The sequence below is a fragment of the Battus philenor genome, unplaced genomic scaffold (genome assembly GCF_028537555.1).
Source record: "Battus philenor isolate CCGP_79_NKW_IND1 unplaced genomic scaffold, ilBatPhil1.0.hap1 SCAF_28, whole genome shotgun sequence".
Classification (NCBI taxonomy): domain Eukaryota; kingdom Metazoa; phylum Arthropoda; class Insecta; order Lepidoptera; family Papilionidae; genus Battus; species Battus philenor.
The window spans coordinates 6918863-6935447 of NW_027181691.1; the positions used below are offsets into that span (position 1 = coordinate 6918863).

The 16585-nt window shown below is 34.5% G+C and overlaps 1 protein-coding gene across 1 annotated transcript; it reads right to left on the minus strand.

Annotated features, from left to right (window-relative positions):
- Positions 1–16520, minus strand: Scgalpha (sarcoglycan alpha). The gene is made up of 10 exons (XM_068769552.1): positions 16447–16520; positions 15758–15897; positions 14707–14849; positions 10964–11112; positions 6437–6568; positions 6011–6185; positions 4544–4788; positions 3230–3298; positions 2145–2246; positions 1–545 (listed from the first exon to the last, which is right to left on the minus strand). The coding sequence occupies exons 2-10, from the start codon at positions 15882–15884 to the stop codon at positions 143–145; spliced, it is 1545 nt and encodes a 514-aa protein (XP_068625653.1). The 5' UTR covers positions 15885–15897; positions 16447–16520; the 3' UTR covers positions 1–142.
- Positions 16521–16585: the final 65 nt, after the last annotated feature.

The following is a 16585-nucleotide window of genomic DNA, read 5'->3' on the forward strand; positions in this document are numbered from 1 at the left end:
TACACGTTATAAGCGGTTTAACTAAGATCGTAAATAATTATCTATGGTTTCGTTTGAAAACTACAACTACCTGCATTTTGGCCAGTGTTTAACAGAACCAGGTTTTGACAGGTGGCATAGAGCCATCCGTTAAAACACTCTGTCATATAGCGCCAACTCCTGGGACACCGTACTTGGCTAGTTCGGGTACGTTGATGTCATCCAAATTCTGCTTAATCGGGATATAGGGGTCCGGTTTGACTAATACGTAATCCTCGCTACCGTTATTGGGGTCTATTATCGGGTCTTTAGGGACTCCATCGTAGTTAGCAGCGATGTTTGCTTCGTTTAACAGTTTCAGTGATTCTTCCAAAGCCAAATGCGTGCGATTGTGTTCCGGTGTGTGTCCACTGGTGGAGGGCGTGTTGACAGTGTTGCCCGATTTACGATGGTGAAGGGAATTCGTTGTAGAACCCAAGTAAGGTGGCGGCTGAGGTCGGTTGTAGCTGCCAGCAAGGTTGGTGCTAGATTTTGGACTGTACGGCCTCACAAGGCTGTTGTTAGGACTGAAAAAGATATTTGTTAGATTTAGTATTATATTAAATTTATTTAGTTAAGTACGATTAAAAATATCTATGTATTTCTAAACTGGTTAAGATATTTATGAATCAAAAGCTAGAAAGGAGTGAATGTATAGTTCTTTGTGAGCAAAACGCTTCAAAGCTTTCACACCTATTTCCAATCGCACTGTGTAAAATAAAAACCCTGAAAAATTTATTTTTTAGAAAAGAATGTAAAGGCAATTACTTCTGTACTAACTGGTGATCAAGTTTAATATGCTGTTATCCAAATTTTGACACTTTTTTTTTCTTATTATATTATTATTACGTTGTTATTTTTAGAAACATTGGCAAAATGTACCATATATTATTGACATCAATTGCGCTATACATTCACCCCTTTAAAGGTTTTACACCACACCTATAAAAAATCCCCCTATAGAATACTTAAATTTTTGGAACAAAATGTACTAAAGTTATAAAAGGCAGTTTAAATTTATTAAAAAAGAAAAGTTAACGATACTTTTGCATTTTGTCCTCATTTATTTTTCTGCTAATATTATAACTACGTGTATATAATACACATTTTTAATATTCTTTTAAAGAACTGCTTGTAATATTTTCAAGCCATTCACAACTGTCCAAAATCTGTGCGCTTCGTCCTCCTGGTTTAGACATAACTTCAGTCTGTTTAATATACTACGATTATTTTGAAATCAATTACTCGTCATTTAAAATTTGTTTAAGTAGGGTAGTAGTCTGGTCTATGAAGGTGAACGCCAATACAATGCAAGAATCCGTCAGCCCCGAGTATTGGACCTAACGAAATTTCGCAATGAAATTACATCCTGTGGTCGTTTCTTAATGACGGAAGTTAAGACGATAAATGATGGCAAGACATGTATGTAGTATTTTTGAGCAAGTAAATCTCCAGATAGCTATATTAGAAACCTTATTAACTATTGTAACGGGCATTAGATTTTCTCTTTTTCTTTTCACATACTTCAACATCTTTTCGTCCAATCAAAGTCTACGTATCATCGTACCAATGTGCTACTAGTGATGACTTACGACATTTAAACATGGTCTCTCACTTTAAACTACATTTGTAGAAAGTAACCGAAATATTCCAGAGGTTTGGCAAAAGGTTAAAGTGGCAGTAGAAAGGCCATATAATATTTAATGGAATCAGGCGTTACCTTGCGGCAGTCCATTCTAAACAAAAAAAAGGATCAATATTTAGCCACTTCCGTACATGCAGTGGTAGTCGTGCAACAAAGTGCACCGCCCGAAGCCCGCTGATAATTGCGTATGCGGCAAACAATGCGAATCACACAACCGCCACCGCCAAATTACTCAACACGTATTTCACCCCTCCACGGGGCATCTTCCGGAGTTATGTTACACCGATTAGTGCCAAACACAGAGTTATAACACGCAGAAAAGACAGCTGCTGAGGCCTTAAGGTTCTACAGTGGAGACCATTAACTAACAAGAGCAGAATAAGACGTCTAAGACTAATAAGAATCTAATGTTTAGTATTTGGCATCCTACTAGCATTTACGCTCTCTATAGCATAAAACTAAATATGAAGGATTTTACTACCTCACACCCAAACTTTTACTGCTACCGTTGTCAGCGACGTGTGTCTGCTCGGTGTTACCAGTGCCGTATCTACACAGCTCCACTTTACCCGATTTGTGTGCTCTAAAATTAAACAAATAAAAGTTATTATTTATGACAGTTAAGAAAACATGACTAAAAGCTCGACAAAAACTTATAATTACAAATAATGTATCTTTAACTTGATTTAATCATGGTCATGGCTAAATCTTTTGCCGCCCAGGCCGTTCATTACCGCTAAGTACAAGACATGCTAAGTCTCTACCTATTTTTAGGAAACTTATTAGGAAAATTCTTGACCAGTGATAACTTTTTCATTAATTCAGCATATTTTTCTTCCTCTATTTATTTATTCTCTCTCAGGCATGTGCAATCCAAAATAATGTATTCCTAAATATTATTTACAATAATTTATATGAATAAATGTACGTGTATATATGAATGTTTGTATGTACAGGTTAACTACCTGCTACTTATCTTTCTATTTCCCTAGTATAGTTATCTGACATTGCCTCGTATGATAAGACGGCCCATTGTACTTGTTCTTTACTTTAATAAAACTATGTATTTTTTTACTGTACAATAAAGAGTTGTAAAATTACAAATCATTTCAGGACATCAATGCTGGACATGGGCCTCCTTCATAGATTTATTATAAGAACGGTTGAAAGCCTGCATCTGGCATCTTAGGACGACCTTTATAATGCCTTTTGTTCATCTTGTGGGTGGACACGTCCTGCCTTGTCCGCGGCGACCAACCGATTTTTTTTGGAAATCTATAGGAGACGTCTACGTCCAGTAGTCAATGTTCTAGTGCTTAAATAATGAAACTAAAACGTTGACGATGCAGATGATGCTGATTTGCCCTAATAATAGTTATTTTACTAATATTATTAAGCAAAGATATCTAAATTCCTTAACATAGATTTATCCACAAACAATAACAATAATTGTACAAATATTAAAAAGTAGATTAGTATTTAATTAGTTTTATGTATTATATAAATTTTTATGAAATTCATTAGGAAACAAAGGTTAGTAGTTATTTTTAACATTTAATGGCTAACCTCTTTCTTCTATAATCTATGCAAATGTGATAGATATTCTTTAAGAAATATTCTGACTCCGGATCTGTCCTGAAAGCGATAATAATATTTTATTTTAATATATAAAATTCTTGTGTCACGGTGTTCGAACTTGAACTCCTCCGAAACAGCTCGACCGATTTTAACCAAATTTTATATGCGTATTCAGTAGGTCCGAGAATCGGAATCTACTATCTATTTTCCATACCCCTAAGTGTTAAGGGTTGTTCAGTGCAAGTGTTCACTCTTAAAAATTTTTTTTTAATTTTTAGTCGAAATTTTTTGTTTTTTTTACGATACAATTTTTTTATGATACAGCATACAAAAATACACACAACCCTAAATTTTCACCTCTCTACGATCAACCCTTATTTTTTATTTGTAAATTAAAAACATTTTTTTTGCGAAACAACGTTTGCGGGATCAGCTAGTTTTAATATAAATTTCTTTGTACATATCTATGGCTTAACTTCATAACTGTACATTTATAAGGAAGCAAAACTTTATGTATGTTTAGTTACTTATTAATACACATATTATACAGTGATAAAAATAAATAACTATACACTAACCACACATTCCCACCTATAGCATTTTCTTTTCATAGTATTGTTTTGTAATTAACTATTAAACACTATCTAGTATATTAATAGCCAAATGTATTGCTCACTGCAAGACTCGACAACGGCTAGACTAATTATGGATATTTATAGAATTTTTCTCGTAAAGATCTTAAACTTTCTTAAGGAAAGAATTATGGAAAAATTGAGATCAAAATAGTAATAACAACAATTTTCTACGTCCACACGAACCTCAAAGTAAGTTCACAATGAAAATATAATCAAATTAAAATTGGAGTAAGCGAAACAGATTTAAAAGTAATAGTTGTTTTTTACCGAGACACGAAATCAATAAATAATTTGATCACTCTGAAAAAAGTTGTTTTTTTTTTATTGGACTGTGACAGAAAAATATCTAGCCACAGTACGGAGAAAGTCAGAGTAGGCAGTATAAAATAAAATTGTACTTCATTATCATCATGTCAGCTAATAAACACCTACTGGAAACATTCTCAACCAAAAAAGCCTCCCCCAAAGATTGCCACGATGCCATGAAGCATTTGCTGCCCGCATCCAGCGATTTCTCGCGATCTTGATGGCCAATGGCCATCGGTTGAACGAGCAATGTGCATCGCCCTGCCACTTCAAACGAGCAATCTTTGAGCTACGTGTCGGCGACCTTGGTTTTTTGCACACCTGATATCTGATTTTATACAGAAGCGAAGCTGACACTTACATGGCGGCATATCTGAAGCAAAGAACGGCGGTGAGCGCTGCCACAGCTAACATCAGTAGTAAGAGAGGCGGTACCACCGCTGCCACCAACTGACGCGCGACGCTTCGTCGTGGCAACGCGTGGCGAGCGGGCGCCGACCAGGGAGGCGTTGCCGGCGCTCGTGCGTTCGCAGCGCCGCTCGCGTTCGGCAACTCCGTAAGATATTCCAAATGCACGGTAGAACGTTGCTTATATATAGTGTTGTACTGTAACGAAAAAAACATATGTCCTTACACTTTTAAATATTACTTACGAACCACTTTAATATTAAATTTTGACGAAATTGACGGATTAGTCCCCACGTAGATATGATGAACTACTATTACTACTAACTTCTCCGCCCTCTCTTCATCGCCACACTCGTACGTTTACTTATTCTCGGTTGAAGTTGTTGCTGTTAGCCCTTGGGCTTCTACAGCTTCATCGCAGCTGAGTTCACGGAGCGGAAAGGGTCCGTGAACTCGTATGTGTACACATTCACACGCATACATAGAAACAATATCTTAAAATTGATGTCATTGTTTGATTAAAATAAACAGACTGATCTCTGCCACACAGATGTACAAGCTTGGTTAAAAGATCAACAATAATGATTTATTTTATAAATCTAATATTTTCCATTGATGAAAATATATCAAGAAAGGCTTACAAGTCGAAAACCAAATTATAATATAGTACATAGACATATTATGACTTTTTAAGTATATAATAATTTTAAATAAATAATTATTACCATATTATGTTAAGTACTGCAGCAATGGTAGCCCAACAGTAGAGAACTAAATCTAGATCGCGGTTTCGATTCCCGGAATGTACTATACATACTACTATACTACACCGGAATAAAACATAACTCTGCTTTAATGTCCAAAGAATGGGCTGCAGTGTCCTTTGAGTACAATAATACGACACTGCGATCGCCAACTCGCCTGCCAGACGTGGCGATTGTCGTAAATCACTCCTCAGATATCTTTGGGGAAGGCATACACCTTGCAGTCGGCGCCTATGGGTTAAAACGAAGACTACATGTAAATTTTAAGTTAATCTTATTTAATATTATTTCATCATCAGAAACATTGTCGTTCTAAATACTTGCGAATAGATTTGATATATATACGTAACTTTTACCGAAAAATATGTAGAGCTATACCTGTTCTGACCATTAAATATAGCTTCTAGAAGTAATATAATGAATTATTTAAGTTTACATCTCTGAAGATAACAATCAATGTATTTTTACCTGTTTGCACAAGTGAAAATTGCGGAAATTGACTTAACAACAATTCTCTAGTTTAGAAAAATTAAAGAAATAGATCTTAAATTCTAAAGCAATCAAAAGTTTGTAAAGTTTATTATAATAAAAGAAAAAGTCTATGGAGAAACCGCAGCTTCGGTTTAGGGAAGCCCTTGTCAAAACTTAGCACTTACCAATTCAAAGTTACACCAGTCTAGGGTGAAGCCAGCGTCACGGAACAGTCTTTCCACTGTCGTGCGTTTGTATTCCCTGGGGCAGCTCGGTAGGCGGGATAGAGGACGTACCTCCTCTCGAAGTCTCTTCAGTTCAGAAGAGAACGGCATGGAACTGCCTAAACGGACAACTAACCTGAAAAAAGAAGTTATGTGCATATAAATCCCACTTCTCACTATTTCTATTACTCAAAATTAATACCATTGTCAAAATTTTATCTATATTCCATTACATGTCTTTTCTTTAATTTTGCGTATAACAAAGGGGTCACCACTTTGGGAATCCCTGAGTGTCCCAATTAATCTTGAGGGATTGTCGCCGGAATGAAACGAACAATTTGATCAGGTTTTAATCCTGAAAAAAAAGTTATAGAATTGGATACCCACCCTTCTCCATCACTAGGCTTAAGCGGCAGTCGTGCACCCAAGTCGATAGCTGAAGACAAGAAGGTCGGATACAAATCCTGCTTGCTCTCAGTCCACAGCTTCATCCTCAAAATGTCTTTCAGGCGAGTCATTCTTTAAAAAAAAAGTAATTTTAGAAAATTAAACAGCACTAAACACTCAGACCCAGGAGCACTGGTAGTTCAGCGGCAAAAGATAGACTTGCAATCCTAGGTCGTGGGTTCAACCGAGGGACAATCTAATATAATTCACACTTTGCGCATTAATTATATAGCGTTGTTACTGCTCAGAGACAAGATGGCAGAGGATGGGCAGCAGCGCCCTCTGCGTACGACACTGCGATTATGGTACATCCTTCCATAGATATCTCTTGAAGAGGTCTATGCTTTACAGCTGGCGTCTATGGGCTGGAACGACGAAACGGTTAGAATTGAGGTGATCTTAATCCGGCGAAATTGTAGTAGGCAGAGCAGAGGCTTCCCAACAAGCCCTCGGACTTCGCTATCTTAATAGTCTTATCGCCCTCGCAACTGTCTCTGCAAAAGTCATGGCATAGGCAGCAGTGTATCTCAGGTCAAAAAAAGAGATCCGTAAACGAACAAAAGTAACCTAATATAGACCAGCAGCCTTGCAACTTGCAGTTGCAATGGACAAGCCATTTATACGACCTACATATAACATCGGTTAAACCATCTTTTATGAAATAAACAAAATAGAGAAATATATAAATATTCTTAATGTTGAATCAATTTGATCTTAATGAGAAATTATTACTCAGACGACCTTAGTGATCTAGAATATGCTACGCCAGAAATAGGTTTACTCTTTTTACTGTAAGAATCTAATTGCATCGTATAGGGTTCTTTGATAGAAGCAGATTGTATCTGAATTATATACCATCGCTTATCCAAACGATTAAAATACAGTAAAGGTTTTCTTTCGTATTTAGAGTAAGTTCACTCACGATTGTTAAACGATATATACGTCGGGATTTTTTCCCTGATAATTTGATGTCATTTTGGTGACAATCCCCTAGTTCCCCGGGTCGCCGAACCTTGCTTCCATGGACTTTTTGTTTCGAGGTATCTGAAGGATAAAGTCTACAAAACGAACCCAGTGACCATCCCGTTAATGCTATCCCACAATCACTTCTTCAGCGAGTGGCACGAAATACCGAAACTAGATTCCAAGAATGTGCCGTCGTGTCAGCATTATTTTTAGACATTAATTTAAAAAAATAAAATCATACGATTCTACTTTTTAATTTTTGAAGCCGAAATTAGCCGATTGTCTTTTTCCAAAGGTCGATGTACAATGCAATATTTATCGCCGGGTAATATGTATATATATATAAATATTACGGAAAGAAGAAAGAACGTTTGATTCGATTTCATCAAAGGGTTTCACCGTTTATGAACAACAATAACATTAGCACGCAATGACGAAATATTCCATAGTGGCGACCACAAGCCGGTAGACGCGACGTGGGTAGTTCACTAGATGGACTGACGACATAGTCAAAGTTGCGGTAAGTTGCCAGATGCAGGCAGAGCAAAACCGGTCTCTGTGATCTTTGAGGAATACCTATGCCTTGCAGTGGGCATCTATCCGCTGATATAAATGAAACACAACGCAAACACTTATCCTAAAATTGTTATCTAAAGGATTATTTATAACTGTTGTCTTTAATAATTTTTATTTTATAGTTTCAAATACCTAAAGATCATTTATGTTGTGAATATCTCTTTTTTTACATTATACATGCTGTCTCCTTAGACTTTAGATATACATTATTTTGTACCAAGTTTCTAATCATCCCGATCTTCACTATTTCAGCCGAAGGACGTCCACATAGAATTAGAAGTGGTCTGCATCCAAAGTTTACCGATGCCCTTACCAGGTCGATTGTCCGTGATTGTGATCCGTCATCAAGCTAGAACTTTAAGTCTCATCGGCCATTTGTTCTGCGGTCTATGTAGCGTGCACAGTGCCACTTCAGCTTGACCATCAGCTGGTCAATGTTAATTGCTTCCGTTCTACGGATCTCCTCATTTCTATTTCTATTTTTTAAATCCTGAGCATAGTCCTCTCCTCCAATGAGTCTCGAAGTGTGATTTTAATATAAATTATTAAATATTTGTTATGTGCTGTTTTCAAAGAACTTGTAGTAAATTAAAATGAATCGAGGTTGCAACATCCAAATATAACATCAAATACCGACCTACCGCGCTTTATCTACCTAAAAGTAATTAATTAAATATAATTGCTACGTTATTCCAAATTCTATGATAATACTGTCGTTTAACAAGTCATTACAACTTAATGGAACATACCTCCATCACGATTGATAATAAAAGGCATGAGAACATTTTTATTTTACTTTTTAAACTAGTGTTATATAGTTATCTGCTTTACGACCGACTTGATAATTAAACACCAACCCGTTTGACAAGTTAAAATATTTCCCCCTTTCCAAATACCTTTAATCGCGCTATTAACAAAAAGTTTATAATCTGTTAAATAATTAATTATCATAAGATACGAGTACTAAAATATATTATATTCAGTTAAAAACAAATTCGTGACAATGATTTTGCTTCTTTTGTATTAAAGAGTAGGACATAAAAACAGTTCACTTTTGTTTTGAAAATAATTTCTTGCAACGAAAGCTTCAAGAACTCAATGAATTATGACTTGGTTCCCGCAAGACGGAGCAACGTGTTTCACGTCTTGTTTTAAAGACAAGTAATATCAAAGAGGGGTGACACTGAATGGCCGCCACGAAGACCAGATTTGTCGCCTTAAAATTTATTTCAGGGACATCACAAGAGCGAAATATTCTGTAGCTCTCCGATAACACTTGCTCAATAAAAGACAAATATTCTAAAACAAATAACATCGGTTCTAATAGAAGAATTTTGACGAAGACCTGGAGAACATCTTGATGATATTATTAGAAGACAATCTTTTCTTTGTTTAGTACAAAATTTTCTTCAGGACACAGCATATTTTTTTATATTTCTTTCATAAATAAAAAATAATTAGATTATTTATCTATCAAAATGTTTCATAAAAAAAATTTAATTTGTATTATTTTAATAACACCCTCTAAAGAGATATTTTAGAGGAGATACGATTAGAGGAATACCTGCGAAAAACAATTATGTCTCATGGTTTACAGGAATCCTCTATGCTCTCCATAGAGCATATATGTTTAACTTTTGTTACCATTAACAAACGTTAATATATGATTTTACTGACAAACGAAGTTAACGTTAGATGAATCCGATTTTTTCGTCATCGACAAATATTTGCTCTTTGACAATTACGACTTCACTAAAGATGTTCAACCACTTTTCATTAAATAACGTCAAATGTTCTCTCGTCAGCATTGGTTTCGGATTGTTACTTTAGATAGTAATGTTGCAATACGAGGCTAAAGAGAGAAAAGGAACATAAAAGCTTTTTATCCGCATGTGGATGTCGAAGAAGGGTAACCCACGACTCCCTATAACCTCCGTAACAAAGCCTTGGCAACGAATTTAGGGTGACCCATATGTCCTGGGCCTGTGGAGTTCAAGCTATTTCTGATCGCGTCGTTATGATGATGGGTAAGGTGCTGCAGCTCTGACGATGAGGCATTAGACCATCGTCGTTTAGTCCACGGTGGCATGCGTTCCCGTAATATTAACAAAAGGCAAAGTAGAAGACCGTGGGGTTTTAACCGGAAAAAATCCGGCATATTGCTTTCGCCCCGTAATGGAATGATATCCTATGTAGACTTTCCCCATGAAGCAAATTAAGTTACTTAATTAACTTTTTCAGTACTTGCAAAGGCCATAAGTCTCTAAATGACTACATAGATCACCTTGAAAATGATGTGTTTGACTATTTAAATGTTTATGAAAATTTTACACTCTTTTAAAAATATACGTAGTCCCGACGAGGTTCTTTCGCCTATTTTTTCAGTTCTGTGACATTTATCATGTGAACAGTTGGCACATTAAACTTGACGTCAATAAGAGATGTAATCCACCGTATGTTGAATAAAAAATTTTGAATTTGAATTAAGAAATGTAACAGCTTACTCCAGTCCGTATTCGCACATACACATTCCGTGTCCGAGCGCACATACACATTCCGTGTCCGAGCGCACACGCACACGCACACACACACACATATTTATATAAAGTGGCAAATTAAAATTTTAAGGGAAATAGAAAATAAATTTATGAACCTTAATCTGTGTGACTCAATAGGCATTGATGACTTAATATAAAGATTTTACATGAGCCAGGAAAGTATATTTTGACAAAAATGTTACATGGATATATGAAATCAACTGTTCATTTACGTAATATAAACAAAAATCCAAAAAGATACCTTTTGATAAAATAACATTTTTTAACTTTTTGATCATAAAAAAAATCAATATCTGTCAGAGTTCATATTTATGTAAAACTAGTTATCTAATGTATGTAATCATATATTTATGATTTATTTATTTACCTGTGCTCGTCAAGGAGGTCTTCCACGTTTAGATTGTCTATTTTCAATTCAACTTCGTGTAGAGCCATATTTTCTTTCGGTTGTATGTTTAGGGTTATGAGGACACAACGAGTTTCGTAGTCCTGCCGATTGAGCCCGATTACCTCTAGCTGAAATGATTTTTTTTGTGTTGAAAAAATGTTTTTTTTTTTATCCACGGATTTTGTGTCTTTTTAAGTTATAATTGGCTTTACAACAACTCATTTGCATCATAAGCGTAAATATACATTCAATTTCATATGATTAAAACCGAAGCCTATATACACGCGGCTGCATTCGGCGTTGTAACCAAATATATACACACAGTGCACAATGTGGGTGCAATGATGATTTGTTTGTTTGCTTCTCTCTGCGAACAAAGCACACAAGTCTTAGTCCTCTACAGCTGGGCTACCACTCAATTATTTCCACATTGTACAAAATTACTAATAAATAATACTGAAAGATGATTTATTTTTACTTTTATTCAATTTTACACAATTAACATTCTATAATACGGACCATTTTTTAAACTTCCTTTTAATATAGTGTAAAAAAGACAAAAAACACGTGGTTAAAAAAAAAACAAAACATTTTAAAATTGGAAACGATCTGGGCGCTGCGTTAAAGATGTCACACAGCAGATCAGACATGACTAATGTGAATTTAGCGAGCAATGAACTGCGTACATCGAGTAGGTATTTACATACCCAAGACTCCATATTGGATACTTTTTAATTCCTCTCGTATCAATAACTTGCCTTACCTTGTAAGGTACTACCGTGAGTTAATATTTCTTGCAGACGTTAGATGTTTAATTTTTAAAATTGAAAAACGACGAATAATAACAGACGATGTAAACAATGCTCTTCAAAAGTTGTACATTGGTTTTTACATGTACATTGGTAACTCAGGAACCAGAGCGAGCTCCTTCTTTTTTATTAAAATTACCAGATAGATTAGTTAGGTCCAAAAAACTTCACAATATTGTCTTGCTTTAATTCAATCATTTTTTCGTATTGTTAACAGCTGGACATGGTCAGGGCGTGTTGAAAAACAAACAAAACACTGATATTAAGACCTAAGATTTATGTTAGGAAATTGTTTTAGAGAGTAAACGCTGCGACATGCTGCAACGCGTGCAAAAAAAGTTGGAAATAATAATTGTAATTGTTAAAACAAAGGCGTGGTCGCTAACGTCCGAGAAATATAAAAAAAAAATTGTTCCATATGTACCGAATTTGTTCATTTGATTCACTAAGAAAAACAGAAAGAAAAACAAATGAAAAAAGGCCTGAAACAGAATTTTACCAATTTGTTTCTTTTTTTTAAAGTAACTTTTTTAATATCATCATAACCAGTCAGATACAAAAAGTACAGCCAAAGAGATTTTATTACATGTTAAACCTATTCATATAAAACCTAACAAGAAAAAGACTAAATGAGAAACACTTTGGCCTAATTATAAAACTTCTGAAACTAAAGTACAGCTGAATATAGATAAAGATATAATTCTAAATGCATTTCAAACATTAAAACTTTTCACAGGAATCTTATTAATCATCAACTGTGTTTTTAAATCAATTTTATTTTTCACTCTACTCTGGTGTTATAGTTGAGAAGAAGATGCAGAAAAAACTCCACAGCATATCTTTTGAAGAAAAATTTAACAATATTGTTTTTTTTTATCAGATATAGCGTAATTAAAAACAAAATAATCAGCGACATCATTGCTAAAGATTCTTGTCATTTATATTTTTGTTTATTGAATAACATGCCTTCTAACTAAATGGTAATTAATAAAAAATTTTATTAAAAAAATACATTCCGTTTATTGAAAATGAATTAAAGATTTTTTGCAAACAAAATTTTGGGATAACCTGTTGTTCAAGGTACTTTGTAATACATTATGGAAGAACTATCCCAATTGTTTTAAGTAATTTGTGTATTCGATACTGCAGTTTTTCTTGAGCGAACCGTACACGCGAAGCTATAAGAGGCCCCCATATTTGTGCCATACTGAACAAGTTCATTCAGTAAAATATGCGATAAAGAAACCGTCGATTTATAGATTAAGCCATTTTTGTTATTTCTACCCAGCATTATGAGTTACAGTTTACTTTTACGTGGTTATTCTGCTGATATTGATACAGAGATCGATGTGATAAATATAATATAATAATCTCATCCTTATGCTTAATCATGTAGCCACACAGTCTATACCTGGGGTGTACAAGCTCTTTAATAGTGCGAGCCATTTTTCGAAATTTGAATTTTGAATTTGAAAACACACAAAAGAATGTTTTTTTTTTTTTAAATGCCTATTTATTGAAATTACTTAAACAATAAAAGTACAAAATATGTTTATCGAAGTTAGATTTAATTGCACAAGTATATGACAACACTCCTAGTAATATTTAAGATGCCGGTTAGTTAATTATGATCGGTATTTAATTTTATGGTGGAAAAATAATAATTGTTATTCACGCCAGTAATTTGTTTCGATTTCTCTGGAGGTGACATAGGCAATGTTAATTTAAGCATTGAAATATTCGTCATTCAATCAGAGCCAAAAATAATCGTTCAAAGAGCCACATGTGGCTCGCGAGCCGCAGTTTGGCCATCCCTGGTCTATGTGGTTTGCATTAAACCTATTTCGTTAAATATATATATATATATATATATATATATATATATATATATATATATATATATATATATATATTCCGTCGCCGTTCCGTCCGGAACTATGCACAATTTTACACACACTACCATATACAGAAGCTTGTATATAAATTCTATTACAATGTGAGGGATTTTTTCAGTATTATAATTATAATTCAAAATTAGTTATCTATCTATAATACAACTATATTATGCATATTGTGTAGATGATCACAAAAACAAATCGTAGAATTTATTGTAGACTTATCTGATCACAGCGCGTTAGGAAACCAGGTAGCTGAATTTATTTTAGTTTCAATTAAAATGTGTTCATCTAGCATTCTTCTCAGTATGTATCGTACAAAAGTGGTCACAGGTAATAATCTTAGTAGATAATAGCATAAATAAAATAAAAGCAAAAAGAATTTCTAATAAAGATAGTTTTTACTATGTGGTAGATTTGTAAAAAAATAAAATATGAAAAATTAACTATTTCATTAAAAACGACGAGATCCCTTAGACAACGCGGTAGAGGACATATAACAGCGAAATCTCTATATAAGCTGCTGAAGAATTTATGCCTGAAAAGAAACATCAGCTTGTTTCTTGAACGAGCTTCTAGAAATAATTTAAATGTGACTAATCGGCAAAGGTCAAAGCCGAGTGCAAGGCCTCCTAAAACCAGAACACCCTCCGAGCACCGTACCCGGCTCCTCTCCCTACGACGCGATGGACCTTCAGAAGTTATTGCTGAACGTCCTACCAAAAGTGACCTTTCGAAATTTGAATTTGACAAAAAAACCGAAGTATCAATATACTTTTAAGTGAATTGACTGTCAACATAATTATTTTTCACAATAATTTGCTTAAAATAGTGCGATATATTAACTCTAAACGGCGAATATAGTAGTTATTCATTTTGTCAATATTTCACATTCAAACTCCATTTAGACGTTTAAATCCTTCCGAAGTTATATCGTTCCATCATAACTGAGATAATATTGGTTTTAGTCCGACCTTGCAAAGAAATCATGGCCGATTATAAATAACAGGATATTTACGGTGATTGGAGATACGGTGCCCCTTGGTGGTGTACCGAAAATAAACCCGGAATGATGTCGTCCACTGTATACGTAACGAAGCCATGGCGGCAGCTCTGGTTTGCCCTTCATCGCCGCATGAAAGCGATACTGTTCGTCGAATTCTACGAAAAAATTATTATTATTAAAAATCCATTAAAAAAACTTAAAAATTACGGTTAATAACTATCTAATGATAAAACATTCAGTTAAATGTACGTAAAAACAGAGGACGTAGATAAACATTAAGTCATCTGTTCACGAATATCTCGTGTGCGTTTTGTCAACCGTGCGTTTCTATATTATAAGACCTGGGTTCCAGGGGACGCGGCGCAGAAGGCATTTTACCTTAAACCTCTTTTAACGGAGCTTACGTCGAGGTCTCCCTGGGGAGGCTCTACAAGGCTTTACAAATTACAGTTTTACGGGATTGGGGGGCCACTGAGATCTTAAATCGTTTATCATGAAATATAACTAATGCATATGGCTATTGACTCTACTTATACTACAACATTTGCAAGTCGTATTATTTATAATAATTAATATAAGCATTAATTATTTGTTTTACCCTACCACATTCATATTGTTCTAACAATATGAATGATAATAATCACTACCTGTTGTTGAATTTTTTAAGGGTTTTTTTCCCAGTCACAATCAAATCGGGAAAAATAGGCCCTCCCTATAGATTATCAATAGGATCCATTCGTAGTGGCCTGCATACAGCATCTTCCGATGACTTTAACAAAGTCTCTTCAATTTGTGAGTGGATGCCGGCGCTTGCTGATCCATGGTCTTCATTCCAGAACTTTAAGGTTCCAGCAGCCATATTATCTATGCGCTTTATGGGCTGCCAACTGCCACTAAACATGTCTTATGTGAGTATAATTATGTCGTAGTTTTACCAATTATTTAACATAGTATTTTATCTTGGTAAACTCTTTTTGTTCTTTCAATTACATTTAACTATGTAAGTAACAGAAACATTTAAAAGTAATTTCATAAAATAAAACGTAAAATGTAAAAAACTCACCCTGATAAGTCCAATTAAATAAATTTGGGCTGATAGGTACGGCGAACATCTCGGTTTCGACAGCATTATAAATGTTTTCCGAATTAGCAACGGCAACGAGCAAAGTTAAAATAAAGTTCGTAAACATTTTTATTTATTACCTAAAAAATACAAAATTTATTAATAACTAAACATGCGTAAACAAGCTCTCCACAACTGTTCCATGTGTGACTCCGTAAAAATAACTAATTGGTCGATATTTTGAGATTGTTTAGAGAGAGATAGAATAATAACTGAAACTTTGTAAATACGATCTGAAATGTCTTGATTATATTAAGCTATAAAAGCAAAGACAGCGTACATGTAAAATACTCGGCCTGAATAACTCAAAGGAAAACAATGCGATCGATATCAATATCCATTTTCAAAAGGTTAGCTGAACACGTACTGCACATGTGCAGAAATCGTACGCTTCACAGAGAGGTATTTAAAGAGACATTGAAAAAATTAATACGATGTTCAAGTTTCAATTTTTTTTCAAGATTACGTTATGCACAATAATTGAAAAAAGTTAAAAGGGTTAACGCTACTACATATGCACCTTAATAGAATAACAACAAATTTGTTCATTAATGTTATAATTCTAATAAAATGCGTAGCATACAATTAATATAAGCAAAGCATAATTAAACATAATAAGAGTTATTTACATAGTATAATCGTTTCCTGGTCAAACTCCTTTTTTATTTACGATTTACGTTAAAAATACGCAAGTACATCTCTGAAAACGGGGCGTGACGTAAACCCAGAATCAACGTCATTGGTCAACATTCATCCGATGAAATGTTT

What these genes read in the sequence shown, in the direction of transcription:
- Scgalpha (XM_068769552.1), bottom strand. Translation starts at nt 15,884, where the DNA reads ATGTTTACGAACTTTATTTTAACTTTGCTCGTTGCCGTTGCTAATTCG. An exon ending in GACCTCCTTGACGAGCACAG is followed by an intron (nt 6,569 to 10,963) that starts GTAAATAAATAA and finishes TTTTTTTTAAAG; the next exon opens with AATGACTCGCCTGAAAGACA. An exon ending in ACTGGTGTAACTTTGAATTG is followed by an intron (nt 4,789 to 6,010) that starts GTAAGTGCTAAG and finishes TTTTCGTTACAG; the next exon opens with TACAACACTATATATAAGCA.